Source organism: Portunus trituberculatus, chromosome 1 (assembly GCF_017591435.1).
Source record: "Portunus trituberculatus isolate SZX2019 chromosome 1, ASM1759143v1, whole genome shotgun sequence".
Classification (NCBI taxonomy): Eukaryota; Metazoa; Arthropoda; class Malacostraca; order Decapoda; family Portunidae; genus Portunus; species Portunus trituberculatus.
This window is the reverse complement of record NC_059255.1, coordinates 587,078-601,532: the sequence shown is the minus strand read 5'-3', so window position 1 is coordinate 601,532 and position 14,455 is coordinate 587,078. Positions and strand designations below refer to the sequence as shown.

At 37.6% G+C, this 14,455-nt stretch overlaps 1 protein-coding gene across 1 annotated transcript in view; it reads left to right on the top strand.

The window, feature by feature from the left end:
- The window catches only part of LOC123507197, a 336,550-nt gene that overhangs the window by 138,239 nt on the left and 183,856 nt on the right, over positions 1-14,455 (top strand). The window contains exon 5 of the mRNA XM_045259927.1: positions 1,031-1,196. Within this exon, the coding sequence (XP_045115862.1) occupies positions 1,031-1,196 (166 nt within the window). The remainder of the gene's footprint in view (positions 1-1,030; positions 1,197-14,455) is intronic.

Here is a 14,455-nt window from a genome sequence, read left to right as displayed (position 1 = left end):
ATGGACTGTTTGCTTCAACATGCAAGACACTAACTAACATCAGAATGGTTTTCCATTACATGGATGAGAGTGGGATGAAAAAGATCATAACCACTATGATAAGACGTAGACTAAAATATGCAGCAGTGATATGGTCACCATACAGGCAGAAAGACATCAAGAAACTAGAAAGAATGTAACAGACTACTACAGAGATGGTTTCAGAAATAAAGGAACTTCTTTATGAAGAAAGACTTCAGGAAATGGAACTACTAACTTTGAATGATAAATGGGAAAGAGGAGACCTAATAATGATGCAGAAGTTAGTAAACTGTGGAAAAGATAGATAGACATAACCTCGTATCACTGATGGAGGATGGAGATATACAAACAAGAGGACATTCCAAGATCATGAAAAGTCAGTATCTGAGGAACATTAAGAAGTTTAGTTTTTCACATAGTCTGGTGGACATGTGGAATGGATTGAGTGAAGAGATTGTACCAGCAGAAAGTATGCACAAATTTAAGGAAAAATTGGATAAATGTACATATGGAGACAGGTCACTATGAACCCTGCTTGAACCCTGTGATATAGAACTAGATAAATGCAACTTAGTAATGTAGGTCACTCACTCACTCACTCACTCACTCACTCACTCACTCACTCACTCACTCACTCACTCACTCACTCACTCACTCTCTCTCTCTCTCTCTCTCTCTCTCTCTCTCTCTCTCTCTCTCTCTCTCTCTCTCTCTCTCTCTCTCTCTCTCTCTCTCTCTCTCTCTCTCTCTCTCTGAGGGCATATAAGTGATTAAATGGATTAATGCCCCATGATATGTTGAGCCTTTGCTGTGAGTTGATCCATGGAATATTGTTTGTCCGGTGATATTTATTCATACATGAAACACGACCTGCTAGTTGAGAATAGTGAAAATATAGGAACACCACATACAGTAAGGTTAGGATATGAAAACTGAAGACACTTAACTTAAGAGTTACTGGTTTAGAGATGAAATGCTTAATAATATATGAATACTTGCCAATGCACAGATGATAGAAGACATCCAGATGCAGAGGCTGCCTCCATCACAAGGGATTGAGATTTACATTGGGAAACACTTCAAGGCCTTGTCTGATGGATTCTGTGGCCTGGTACACTACCACTGCTGGAAGAGCTCTTTGCTGAATGTCACATCATCCTCCCAGCCACTGGAAGGTGAGGCCTAAGTGGGAAGTGGGAGGGAGGCATTTTTCATAGCTGTGGAAAAGCCAAAAAAATAGAAACTGGCAGAGTTATGTGTTCACAAGTGAAAATTATGAAAAATTGGGGCTCTCAATAGCTCTTGTATATGCGGGAAAGAGAATAGATGAAAATGAATAGAAAGTCTGTGCAGCTAGACTACAGGAAGGAAAGGCAAGAAATTGCCAAGTTCAAAAAGAAGTAACCATAGATATGATAAAAGATAGCAAGATATGCAACTTTGTAGTGAAGTGTGGAGGTTTGAAGATGGTTGCTTGTAAGAGTTGTAGCAGTTTGATCCACTACAGGGGTGGTAGCTTGCCACTTTGAGCAGTCACAGGCTAATTCAGAGACTCAGCATCAGAGAAAGTACACTCCCTTGTGGTACACCACTTTTTAATTTGATTTCAATACTACTGTCTTTATCAATAGTTATTTTAGCAGTTTTATTGTGAGAAAATTACATAATGTTTTTCTAGTATAGTTGGCATTCTTAGTAATTTTTTTTTATATATACAGGAGAGCCAGCCAAGGAAAACAAAATATTAAAAAAATGGCCACTTGAATTTGGTTCTCAAGAAGACATGTAAAAAGTTAACTAAAATTAGGGAGCATATGTGTTGATACCTCCCTCTTAAAAGAAGTCCAGTAATAGGAAAATGGAAATACAGAAGAAGGTAGGGAGTTCCAGAGTTTACCAGTGAAAAGTATGAATGGTTAACTCTTGCATTAGAGAGTTGGACAAAAAAGGGATGAGAGGAAGAAGAAAGCCTTGTGCAACGGGGCTTTTATGAGGGGAGACATGCAGTTAACAAGAAAATAACAATAAAAGATAAAAAGAGATGCATAATTTTGGTGGTGAGAAAGAGGCTGAAGACAGTCATTCAGAGGAGGGGAGTTGATGAGATGAAAAGCTTTTGATTCCACCCTATCAAATAAAACTGAGTGGAAACCCCACAAACATGCAAAGAGTATTCCATACTGAGTTAGCAGTTGAGCAGTTGGAGGGGCAAGAAAAACTGGTGGATATGCCTCAGAATGCCTAACTTCATAGAAGCTGATTTAGCAAGATGAGATGTGAAGTTTCCAGATAAGATTATGAGTAGAGGACAGACTTAGGATATTCAGTGTGGAAGAGGGAGACAGTCAAGTGTCATAGAAGAAGAGGGGATAGTTGACTGGAAGGTTCTGTCGAGTTGATAGATGGAAGAATTGGGTTCTTGAGGCGTTGAAAACTACTAGATCTTAAAAAGATCAGAAATCAGATGTTCTGTGGTGCCCCTGAGTTATCTGTTGATTTTCTGAAGGGTTGGTTGTCTCTGAAAAGACATGGAAGGGTATAGGGTAGTATCATCAGTGTAGGAGTGGATAGGACAAGAAGTTTGGTTAAGAAGATCATTAATGAATAATAGAAAGAGAGTGGGTGACAGGACAGAACTCTGAGGAATACCACTATTAATAGATTTAGGAGAAGAACAGTGACCGTCTACCACAGCAACAATAGAATGGTCGGAAAGGAAACTTGAGATAAAGTTGCAGAGAGAAGGATAGAAACATAGGAGGGCAGTTTTAAAATCAAAGCTTTGTGCCAGACTCTATCAAAAACTTTTGATATGCCTAACACGATAGCAAAAATTTCACTGAAATCTTTAAAAGAAGATGACCAAGACTCAGTAAGGAAAGCCAGAAAATCGCTAGTAGAGTGACCTTGACGGAAGCCACACTGGTGGTCAGATAGAATATTGTGAAGTGACAGATGTTTAAGAATCTTCCTATTCAGGATAGATTAAAAAACTTTAGACAAGCAAGAGGATAAAGCTATAGGATTGTAGTTTGAGGGATTACCATCGTATGGTCACCCTTTTTAGGAACAGGCTGAATGTAGGCAAACTTCAGCAAGAAGGAAAAGTAGAAATTGATCGACAAAGTTGAAAGAGTTTGGCCAGGCAAGGTGCAAGCACAGAAGCGCAGTTTTTGAGAACAAAATGGGGGACCCCATCAGGTCCATAAGCCTTCCAACGGTTTAAGCCAGCAAGGGCATGGAAAACATCATTACAAAGAATTCTGGCTGAAGACATGAAATAGTCAGAGGGAGGAGTAGAGGGAGGGACAAGCCCAGAATCATTCAAGGTGTAGTTGTTAGCAAAGGTTTGAGAAAAGAGTTCAACTTTACAGATGGAAGAGATGGCAGTGGTGCCATCAGGACAAAATAAAGGAGGGAAAGATGAAGAAGTGAAGTTATTGGAGATGCTTTTGGCTAGATGCCAAAAGTCTTGAGATTAAAGATTTCGACATTTTTTTATATTTATGATTGAGTGTTTGGCAAGTTGAAGGACAGACCTGGCATGATTCCAGGCAGAAATATAAGGTGCTTGAGATTCAGGAGATGAAAGGCTCAAGTACCTTTTGTGGGCAACTTCTCTATCATGTATAATACGAGAACAGGCTTTGTTAAACCAAGGTTTAAAAGGTTTAGGTTGAGAGAAAGAATGAGGAATGTGCACCTCCATGCCAGACACTGTCACCTCTGTTATGCATTCCGCACAAAGAGATGGGTCTCTTGACGTGGAAACAGTAATCATTCCAGGGAAAATCGGCAAAATACTTTCTCAGGTCCCTCCAACTGGCAGAGTCAAAATGGCAGAGGCACCTCTGCTTTGGGAGATCCTGAGGAGGGATTGGAGAAATAGGACAAGATACAAAAATGAGATTATGACCAGAGGAACCCAGTGGAGATGATTGGGTAACAGCATAGGCAAAAGGAGTAGAGGTAAGGAAGAAATCAAGGATGTTGGGCATGTCTCCAAGACGGTCAGGAATATGAGTAGGGTGTTGCACCAGTTGCTCTAGGTCATGGAGGATAGCAAAGTTGAAAGCTAGTTCACCAGGATGGTCAGTGAAGGGAGAGGAAAGCCAAAGCTGGTGGTGAACATTGAAATTTCAAGAATGGAGATGTCTGCAAAAGGGTAGAGGGACAGAATGTGCATCACTTTGGAAGTTGAATAGTCAAAGAATTTACTATATTCAGAGGAGTTAGGGGAGAGATAGACAGCATGCACAGATGAATTTAATTAAAGTGACTATTGAGTAGAAGCCAGGTGGTGAAAAACTCAGAAGATTTGAGAGCTGGGGCATGAGAGCAAGTTAAAAGTCGTTGGGCACTTAGACGCAACATCCAGCTTTGGAACGAAAATGAGAATAGAGAAAGCAGGAGGGAACAGAGAAACAGCCACTCTCTGTAGCTTATATTTTAATCCATCATGCCACACTTTATCAAAAGCTGTGGCAACATCGCGTAATATTATGTAAACTAGTTTCTTCTCTGCTAATGCATTTTCCATTGTGTCATATGTAGTTGCAATGGCTGTGAGTTCTTTTGTAAGTTCTGAAACCTTGCTGCTTTTCTTGTATTATGTTATTTTCTGATATGAATGTATTTAGTCTACCTTGTTTTATATGTTTGTAGAGCTTGCCTGAACTTCTAGTAAAGAAATTGGTGTATAATTAATTGGATGTATTGGTGACTTATTCTTTTTAGGGATAAATTTCATTATGGATGTTTTAAATGTCAGTAAAAATCCAGCTGAATAGCATGCATTGAATATATAATGCCTTGTCTGTAATATTTTTTAATATTATTTTATCAATTTTTGAGAAACTTGGTATTTAATTGTTTTAACCCATAAGAGGTCAGCACCGATTTACCTCCAAATACTCGTCCAGGTCACCAAAAATTCCATTTTTTTTTTTATTCCATATAACTCAAAATGAGCACAGAAAAGTAAAAATAAGAGTTAGAGTTCGAAATTGTCATTTATAAATATCCAGCTGGAGCTTTAAATTTACCTTACTCAGTGATGCTGCCAGACATACAACTTCTGAATGAGGCTTTTTTTTTATCATTTTATCGATATTTTTCTCCTATGAGACATGTGGATAATGGTTACATATTCATAAATTAACCCATGTTTTATAAAATGAAAAATACAAAAAAATATTTGTAAATACTGTAAATATAATATAAAAAAATTATTTGCTCAGTTTACCACAAAATATTGTTTATTTTTCTTCTTTCAGTATCTAAGGTTTTTAGTATTGCAGCAGGGTGTGATATTCTTCAAAACAAGGCTCGATGCATAGAGCTACATCACATTCATGACAGTAATATCAAATGGCGCTCCGTTTTTTTTGGTCCTGCCAAGGCAAGGCGGCAGGGAGGGGTGGGGGAGGGGGATGACTAACCCATGTCAGAATGGCGGGAAACTGTGCTGATGTATGCTAGACACTTCAAAGAACATAAATATTGTCGTATAATTTTCTCTCTGTCAATTTCTCTTGTGTGGTAGTTCTTGTCTTTCAGTCTGTTTAGGTCAGATAGTGGAGATGCTGATATTCTTTGAATTTACATTTATAAATGCATCTATATGGTCTTCCGTTATTTTGCAGATGTCCCTTCAATTTTTTTTCTAGTAAATTACATTTTTCTTTGTATAATTTTTGTTTCCCTCAGAATCTTTCATATAGTTAGTATATGTTATATTTTTACCTTTTAATACTTTGAAATTATTCCAAAATACCCTACTATTTTTACTGTGATTGTCAATAATTTTATTTTCCCAATTCCTGTTGTAATTCTCTTAGCTCGTGTTTTATTCTGGTAAACTTTCTATATTGCTCATTTCACCATCCATTAATTGTTTCATTTTGTTACAGTAACTTGAACTGGTTTTCTAAATTAGTAATTTTCTGGAGTAGTTTTAAGCTGGAGTATGATTTTGTGGTTTCTTTTTGGTATTGCCTTGTCCATAGCTTACTTTACTATTGCTATTTTCACTAGTTGCTGTTTCGAATTCGAATTTAAGTTAATGTTTTATTTAGTGTTTAGATAATTCTCATTTTGCTTTGTTTGTTTTGTATATTAGAGGAGTTTCAATTATGAATGGTTTGATAGATGATCTCAGTAATAACTTCAATGCAAGACACACTTATTTTGGTAATAATAATACCATAAGAAAAGTTTAATTAACACCTTCCCGGCAGCAGGGCAGATGAGTGAACTACCAAATAAAGAAATTGTCTCTATATAGACTCTACTGACTTTCATCCATATGTCTATATATAGATTCCCAGCAATTTGGTACTCCAGATTGACATCTATATATAGGCTCTACTGCAAAATTGAACAAGTGGCATCTATTATAGACTCTGCTACAAAATTGAAGAAACAATTGAAACTATATGTAAGTGTTGTTGGTATTTGATTCCAATGTTCTCATATTCAAGAGGGAAGATAAAACCGTAACGTCTAATTACAGGTCTGTCAGATTAACTTTAATTGTGGGTAAATTATTGGAATCAATATTAGTGAAAAACATTAGGGAACACCTGGGCAAACACGGCTTGATAAATCAGATACAACATTGATTTACGAAGGGAAAGTCGTGCCGTACAAACTCATTGAGTTTTTATAGTAAGGTTTATGAGGCGGCAGGTAAAGTTGATAATTATGACATTATATACAGACAACCCCCACTAAACGAAGGTTCACACAATGACATTTTGCTACAAGTAATGTTTCATTTTACTTCTATTTGCTTGTTTAACGAACACCAAATTAACTTTAATGAAATTTTATCCAGGTAATTCTCTCCAAGTTTGAAAGCCCCGCTGTATCATGCAAGCTGACAGGCTTTTGAATACACCAGCACCTCTCGTGGACAAAACGCGCACCACTCCCCCCTGGTTCAAAACAATAACAGCATCAGCAGCAGCTCGTCTTCCCTCACTCAACATGCCACCAAAACACCCTGCAATGTCACTTAGCATTGCTCAGAAGACCAAGAAGTGTCTTACTCTCAAAGTGAAGCTGGATATTATTCACAGACATGAGAGGCGAGAAAACTAATAGCATTGCTCACCATCATGGCTTGACTCCATCTGCTGTCTCAACTATTTTCAAGTCAGCAGACTCTATTAAGAAGGCTGGTGAGACCATATCTTCCTTGCAAGCTAAACTAACCACCTGAACTTGTGACTCTGCAATGGATAAAATGGAAAGTCGTGTGGAAATGTGGGACATAAGTTTTGTATGTGGTACTGTACAATGATGCTCCCTTTGTTTACATTCCACAGGTTGCCAGCTAGTGTCTTTCCTGCTCCACTCTCCCTCCCTTCATAAATTAAAGATCATCAAGATTATAAAGTTACTTACATCATACATTATGATAAACTGCCTTAATGTTTAACTTCATAATTTTTATCTTAATTTGAACCTTTTGCTGTACTATGATGCACTCTCTTTGTTTACTCTCAATGGAAGTTTAAATCAGGGTTAAACTTGTTATAATTGGTTTGCTTAACGAAAATTCATTTAACAAACGTTTTTTTAGGAACGTAACCCTTTCGTTAAGCTGGGTTTGCCTGTGCGTAGATTTCTTGAGAGAGGTTAGAGCGCATGGTATAGAGCAGGGGTGTCAAACTCATTTACCCCAAGGGGCCAGATTTCACCTTAACATTCAATGTGCGGGCCAGATAATCACGTATGACCATAATAATATTAATAATAATAATAATAATAATAACAATAATAATAATAATAATAATAATAATAATAATAATAATAATAACAATAATAATAGGTAATTATATAATAATAATAATAATAATAATGATAATACTTATAATAGTAATAATAATAATAGATAATTACATAATAATAACAATGATAATAATAATAATAATAATAATAATAATAATAATAATAATAATATTAGTAATAATAATAATACAGTAATAATAATAATAATAATAATAATAATAATAATAATAATAATAATAATAATAATAATAATAACAACAATAATAAAACTAATAATATATTCTACCTTCACTCGCGTTTGCACACACGTAACCAAAAGATAAACCAGTAAAGAAAAAGAAGCATCATTTACCTTAATTCCTGGTCGTGCTGCTCCCAGAAACTTGGCACCTCTTGGTCTGTACAAGTTCGTCTATGTTTGGCGCCAGAGATTGAGCAATGGCTACTTTCAGTGTTGAGTTGAGGTGTTCATTAGTGACCTGAGACTTGAGTCCAGACTTGTTCAAGTTCATCAGTGAGAAGAATTGCTCACAGACATAGGTACTGCTGAACATTGACATAATCTTTGAGGCCAAACATTTGATTTGAGGATATCTTGGCCCAACATATTGATAGAATGTACCAATATCAACACTTGAGAACTTTTCCTTCAATGCAGAATCGCGCTGAAGATCAATTAGTTCTAACTGAATATCCTCTGGTGTCTCATCATGATTTGCAGCGAAAGGATTTCGAAAGATCAAGAAATCACTCTCAAGGTTCTTTAAATCTGCAAATCTTTTTCCAAATTCGTTCAGTAGCTTGGAAATCATGTTGCAGTACTTTTCTCTGCTGATATTTCCACAAAACTTGGGTGTGCTTTGCAATGATTTCAATGTAGGAAAGTGTGCAGCATTTTTCGCTGCTAGTTGAAGTTTGAAAAGTTTGAGCCTCACCTCAAAAGCACGAATAGACTCATGCATGTCTGTCACCGATTTATTGCGACCTTGCAGTCTTGTATTGAGCAAATTCAAGTGTTCTGTCATATCTACCATGAAGGCTAAATCTTGAAGCCAATCATAGTCTTTCAACTCCTGGACATTTCTTCCTTTTGTTATGCATGAAACTTTGTATTTCACTTCTTAATTCATAAAAGCGCTTCAGCACAATTCCCCGGCTTAACCAACGAACATCAGTGTGATAAGACAGACCATGAGAGTGAGTTTCCTCCAATAGGCAGTTGAACTGTCTATGGTTCAGACCTTGCGCTCGTATAAAGTTTACTGCCTTGACAACAACATCCATATCGTTATCCATCTTTAATATTTTACTGCAAAGCACTTCCCTGTGAATTATGCAATGAACACTGTGAATTTGATAGTCTGAATTCAGAGTGAGTAGTTTTTCCTTTAACTCTGCTGTCACGCCAGCCTTTCTACCAACCATTTGAGATGCTCCATCTGTGTTCAGACTCACAGTTTTCTTCCAGTCAACACCTATCCTATCAAGTGTACCAGTCAAACTCACAAATATATCATCCCCTGTTGTTGTTCCTTTCATTGGTACTAATTCTACAAATTCTTCAGTTACCTGCATATTTTCATCAACACCACGTATGAACACTGCTAGTTGTGCTATGTCAGTAATGTCTGTACTTTCATTGATTGCTACAGAAAATGCTACAAATTTAGCAACTTTTTCTTTGAGCTGAATATTAAGATTTTCTGACAGTTCATTTATTCTTTCTGCAACTGTATTTCTTGAAAGGCTTATGTTTGCAAATGATCTACGTTTTTCAGAGCAAATATCTTCTGCGGCCATCATCATGCAATTCTTTATAAAGTCCCCTTCTGAAAATGGTTTCGATGACACAGCTATTTCCCGTGCAATCCTATAACTTGCCCGTACTGCAGTGTCACTGGCTTCATGAACACGCTGATACACTGACTGCTGCCTTTTGAGAGACTGTTCTAGCGTCTTTACTTTTTCTTCACGAAGTTTTCCACTATACACATCATACTTTGAAGCATGAGTGCTTGTGTAATGTCGCCGAATGTTATATTCTTTTGACACCGCTATAATTTGGTTGCAAATCAAACAAGTTGGCTTTCCATTCACTTCAGCAAAAAGGTAAGATATTTTCCACTTTTCCTGCATCACACGATGTTCTTCAGTAACTGTTCGCTTCTTGGAAATCATGATGAGATGATATGCAGTAAGAGTCACACCAAAATCTGATGCTGTGACGCTCTTGAAGTTCAAAGCAGGACTGAAGTCAAAGGCCGATTCTCGGTGAGACGGAGGAATGACGAGTTATGGTCACATCTACTACATGCATATTACAGAGAAGGGCCAGTACGACTACGTGTATTCTCGTCACCTATAATCACTGGCTTTGGAACGCAGTCGATGAGATGAAATGGTCACATGATTTACGTAAAAATATATGAGAATAATTCATTCACTACATAACACGGTAGAAAACTCGAAGCAGATGGTAAAGTTCCTGCTGGTGACATTGTGTTTACAATCACTTACTTTAATTAAGAAAAATACTTTTAACAATAATACACACACACACACACACACGTTCCAAAGCCAGTGATTATAGGTGACGAGAATACACGTAGTCGTACTAAAGAAACTTACGTATGAGCGGAATGTAATGTATTCCAACATAAATGGAGTGATATCGGGGATTTTAGAACTCAAGGATTACTTGAGGGACAAGAACCCAGATATTGTGGGTCTTACTGAAACAAAACTGAGAGAGGGAGAAGACCTGATGATGGTTGGAGAAGGAAATATAATGTTTGGAAAAGAAATAGAGTAGGTAAGATGGGAGGAGGAGTGATGTTGCTGGTTAAAAAGATATAAAGGTGGATCAAGTGAAAGAAGGTATGGGAAAGGCAGAAGTGCTAAAGATCAGAGCAGAAACTAATGAAGGAAAAAGAGGCACTACATAGTGGTGTACGTACCACCTAAGACAAATGCATGGTCAGTACAGGAATATGAAGAAATGATAAGTGATACAGGAACATGTCTGGAAGAAATGTTGGGTGGCTGTGAACGAACTATAATGATGGGAGATTTTAATTGTAAAGAGGTGTGTTGGGAGGACTGGTCAATGGAAGGATCAGAGACAACATGGGAAATACACTATTGACACTGGCAATGGAAAATGTGTTAACTCAGTGGGTCAAAGAAGATACTAGGTTTGGAGGAGAGGGAGCATCGTCAAGACTGGACTTGGTCTTTAGTACAGAGCCAATGGTCATTGAGGAGATGAGGGTGGAGTGCCCTTTAGCAAAGAGTGATCATGCAGTTTTGGAGTTCAAGGTGATAGATGAAGAGAAATCTAGAAGAAATGAAGAATATAAAGTGGGAAGATGGAATTATGCCAAGACAGATTTTGGAAACCTAAAGAAATTCTTTCAAGAGACAAATTGGATGAAATTCAAGAGTGCTAAGGGAGCAAATGAAAAGTGGAAGGAATTTATAAAATATACAAAGAAGGTGAGAAAAATTTGTACCAATAAGACAACATAGAGAAGTTGGAAAGCAGGACTGGTTTAACGATAGATGTGAAAAGGCTAGAACAAGAAAAGAGGATGCATGGAAGAGGTGGAGAAGGAAAAGACGGATTAAGCAGTGGAAAGTTACAAAAGAGCAAGAAATGAATATGTGTTGATTAGAAGAGAAGAAAGAAAGAAACAAGAAAAGGATATAATTGATAAATGTAAAGACCAACCAAGGCTTTTTACAGACATGTGAACAACAACATCAAAAATAGAGAAAGTATTGAAAGTTTAGAAGTAAATGGAGTATGCAGTGAAGATCCCAGGAAATGGCAGAGGCTATGAATGGATGCTTTCGGAAGGTATTCACAAAGGAGACTGCTTTTGACAAACCACTGGTAATGGAACAGAAAGGGATTATGAAGGAGTTTCAAGTAACTGTGGAGGAGATCAAGAATATGATGGGGAGTTTAGAAGTGAGAAAAGCTGTGGGACCTGATGGGGTATCAGGATGGATTTTAAGAGAATGCAGGGAGCAACTGGCAGAAAAAGTTTGTGAAGTAATTGATGCCTCATTAAGGGAAGGTGTAGTGCCCCAAGACTGGAAAAGAGCTAACATTGTCCCAATCTATAAATCAGGTAACAAGAGAGACCCATTGAACTATAGACCAGTGTCACTTACAAGTGTGGTAGCTAAGATGTGTGAGAGGGTGGTGAAGAATAGATGGACAGACTTCTTGGAGAAAAATGACATACTTTGTGAGTGTCAATTTGGTTTTAGAAAAGGGCGTTCATGCACGACAAACCTGATATGTTACTATTCGAGGGTGATAGATGTAATACAGGAAAGAGATGGTTGGGCTGATGGAATATATCTGGATTTAAAAAAGGCCTTTGATAAGGTACCACACCGGAGACTGATCTGGAAACTTGAAATGGTAGGAGGAGTGCATGGCAGTTTACTAAAATGGATGGAAGACTTTTGGTAGGAAGAGAAATGAGAACAATAATTAAGGACAGACCATCAGAATGGGGCTTGGTGGAGAGTGGAGTTCCACAGGGATCAGTGTTGGCACCAGTAATGTTCGCGGTCTACATAAATGACATGGTGGATGGGGTGTCCAGTTATGTGAGCCTATTTGCAGACGATGCAAAATTGTTAAGAAAAGTGAGATGTGACAAAGATTGCGAACTACTCCAGGAAGACTTGGACAGAATATGGAAATGGAGCTGTACATGGCAAATGGAGTTCAACACGACAAAATGCAAGAAAATAGAGTTTGGCAAGAGTGAAAGAAGAATCAGGAGTATGTACAAGATAGGAAATGAAGACATAAAACCAGTCATGAAGAAAAAGACCTTGGGGTGACAATTACCAATGACCTATCGCCAGAGAGACATATAAACAAAATAATTGGAGAAGTATTGAACTTATTGAGGAACATAAGAGTGGCGTTCGTATATTTAGATGAAGAAATGATGAAGAAAATAATTACTGCAATGATAAGACCGAGGCTTGAATATGCAACAATACAGTGGGCTCGAACTTAAAGAAACACATAAGGAAACTAGAGAAAGTACAGAGGGCTGCAACAAAATGGTGCCTGACTTAAGAGATTTGACTTATGAAGACAGACTGAAAAGAATGCAACTTCCGACCCTGGAAAACAGAAGAGAAAGGGAGACCTGATAGCAATATACAGAGTGATGATTGGCATGGAAAAATGGATAGGGAAGATCTGTGTATGTGGAATGAAAGAATGTCGAGAGGGCATGGGAAAAACTAAAAATGGCCACTTATAGGAGAGATGTGAAAAATATAGCTTCCTCATAGAAGGGTGGAAGCATGGAATAGTTTAGACGTGGAAGTGGTCAACGCAAGGAATATTCATGATTTTAAGAAAAGCTGGACATTAATAGATATGGAGACGGGACAACACGAGCATAGCTCTTTTCCGTATGTTACAATTAGGTAAATACACACACACACACACACGGACACACACTGAGCTCCAGACAATCATCTCTAATTCTACAGTTACCATTGCCTAAGAGTAACCAAGGTGGAAAGGAGCTTGTAATGTTTGTCCCGTCTCCATATAGTCATGTTAACTGTTGATTAGCAAAATAATGTCCAGGAAGGTGAATATAAACTGTAGCCTGCGTTTGAGCCATCAGCTGGTTTGTTTACATCTGCGCAACATGGCGGCCGTGAACTCGAAAGATGAATCGGACTTCACAGGATTTCAAGGAATAATGGAGAAGAGCGTTTATGTGAAGAAAATTCTGGAGTTGGAAGGTAAAATTGAAAACTGTTTGAAAAGTATGGGGCCTGGAAACGAGTTATGACAATGTAATGAAAGAGTGTGCCGATATGAAGAAGGAAAATGAAGTACTGAAAGAGGAAGTTAAGCTAATTAAAGTGAATTGCAAAAATGTGGAGAATCTCTAGGAAAAGTGATGGAGAAGCAGGCTGAATGGAAAAAAGTCAGGAAGTGGAAAGAAAGGAGGTAAATTACAAAGTTGCAAGTCTGGAAAAGGAAATCAAAGAGTCTGGGAGAAAACTTTGGGCCTTGCTGAAATTATAGATCAACAGATCATAGAAGAGAAGATTGCTGAGAAAGTGGTGAAGGTTATTAAGTCAAATGAGACATTGGTGAGGGAAACTGTAGACAAAAGAGATGTGTGGTGATATTTGGTGTGGAGGAGGATAAGACACCGAGTAAAATGGAGAGAGAGAAAAACATAAAAAAGGTGATAAATAATATCATTAATGTGGTGCAGGAGGAGGGAAAAGACCTAGTACAAGAAATAGAGGACTTCCATAGAATTGGAAAGTTCACAGGAGAAGGTATGAGGCCAATAAGAATCAAACTTAAGTCACAAAAGGATGTAGATGAATTGGTGGAGAAGTCATGGAGGCTAGCCCAGCAGGAAACAACAAGAAAGATTTGGTTGAGAAGAGATTTCAGTGAAAAGGAAAGAGAAATGTTAAATGAGTTGAGAAAGGAGGCTTTGAAAAAAATGAAGAGAGGACAGAAGAGGAGAAGAAAGAGTTTTTCTGGAGAATCTTGGATATGAGACTGAGGAAGTGGTTCATAACCCAGAAAAGTACAGCAAGAAAGGACTAAAGAAACTTA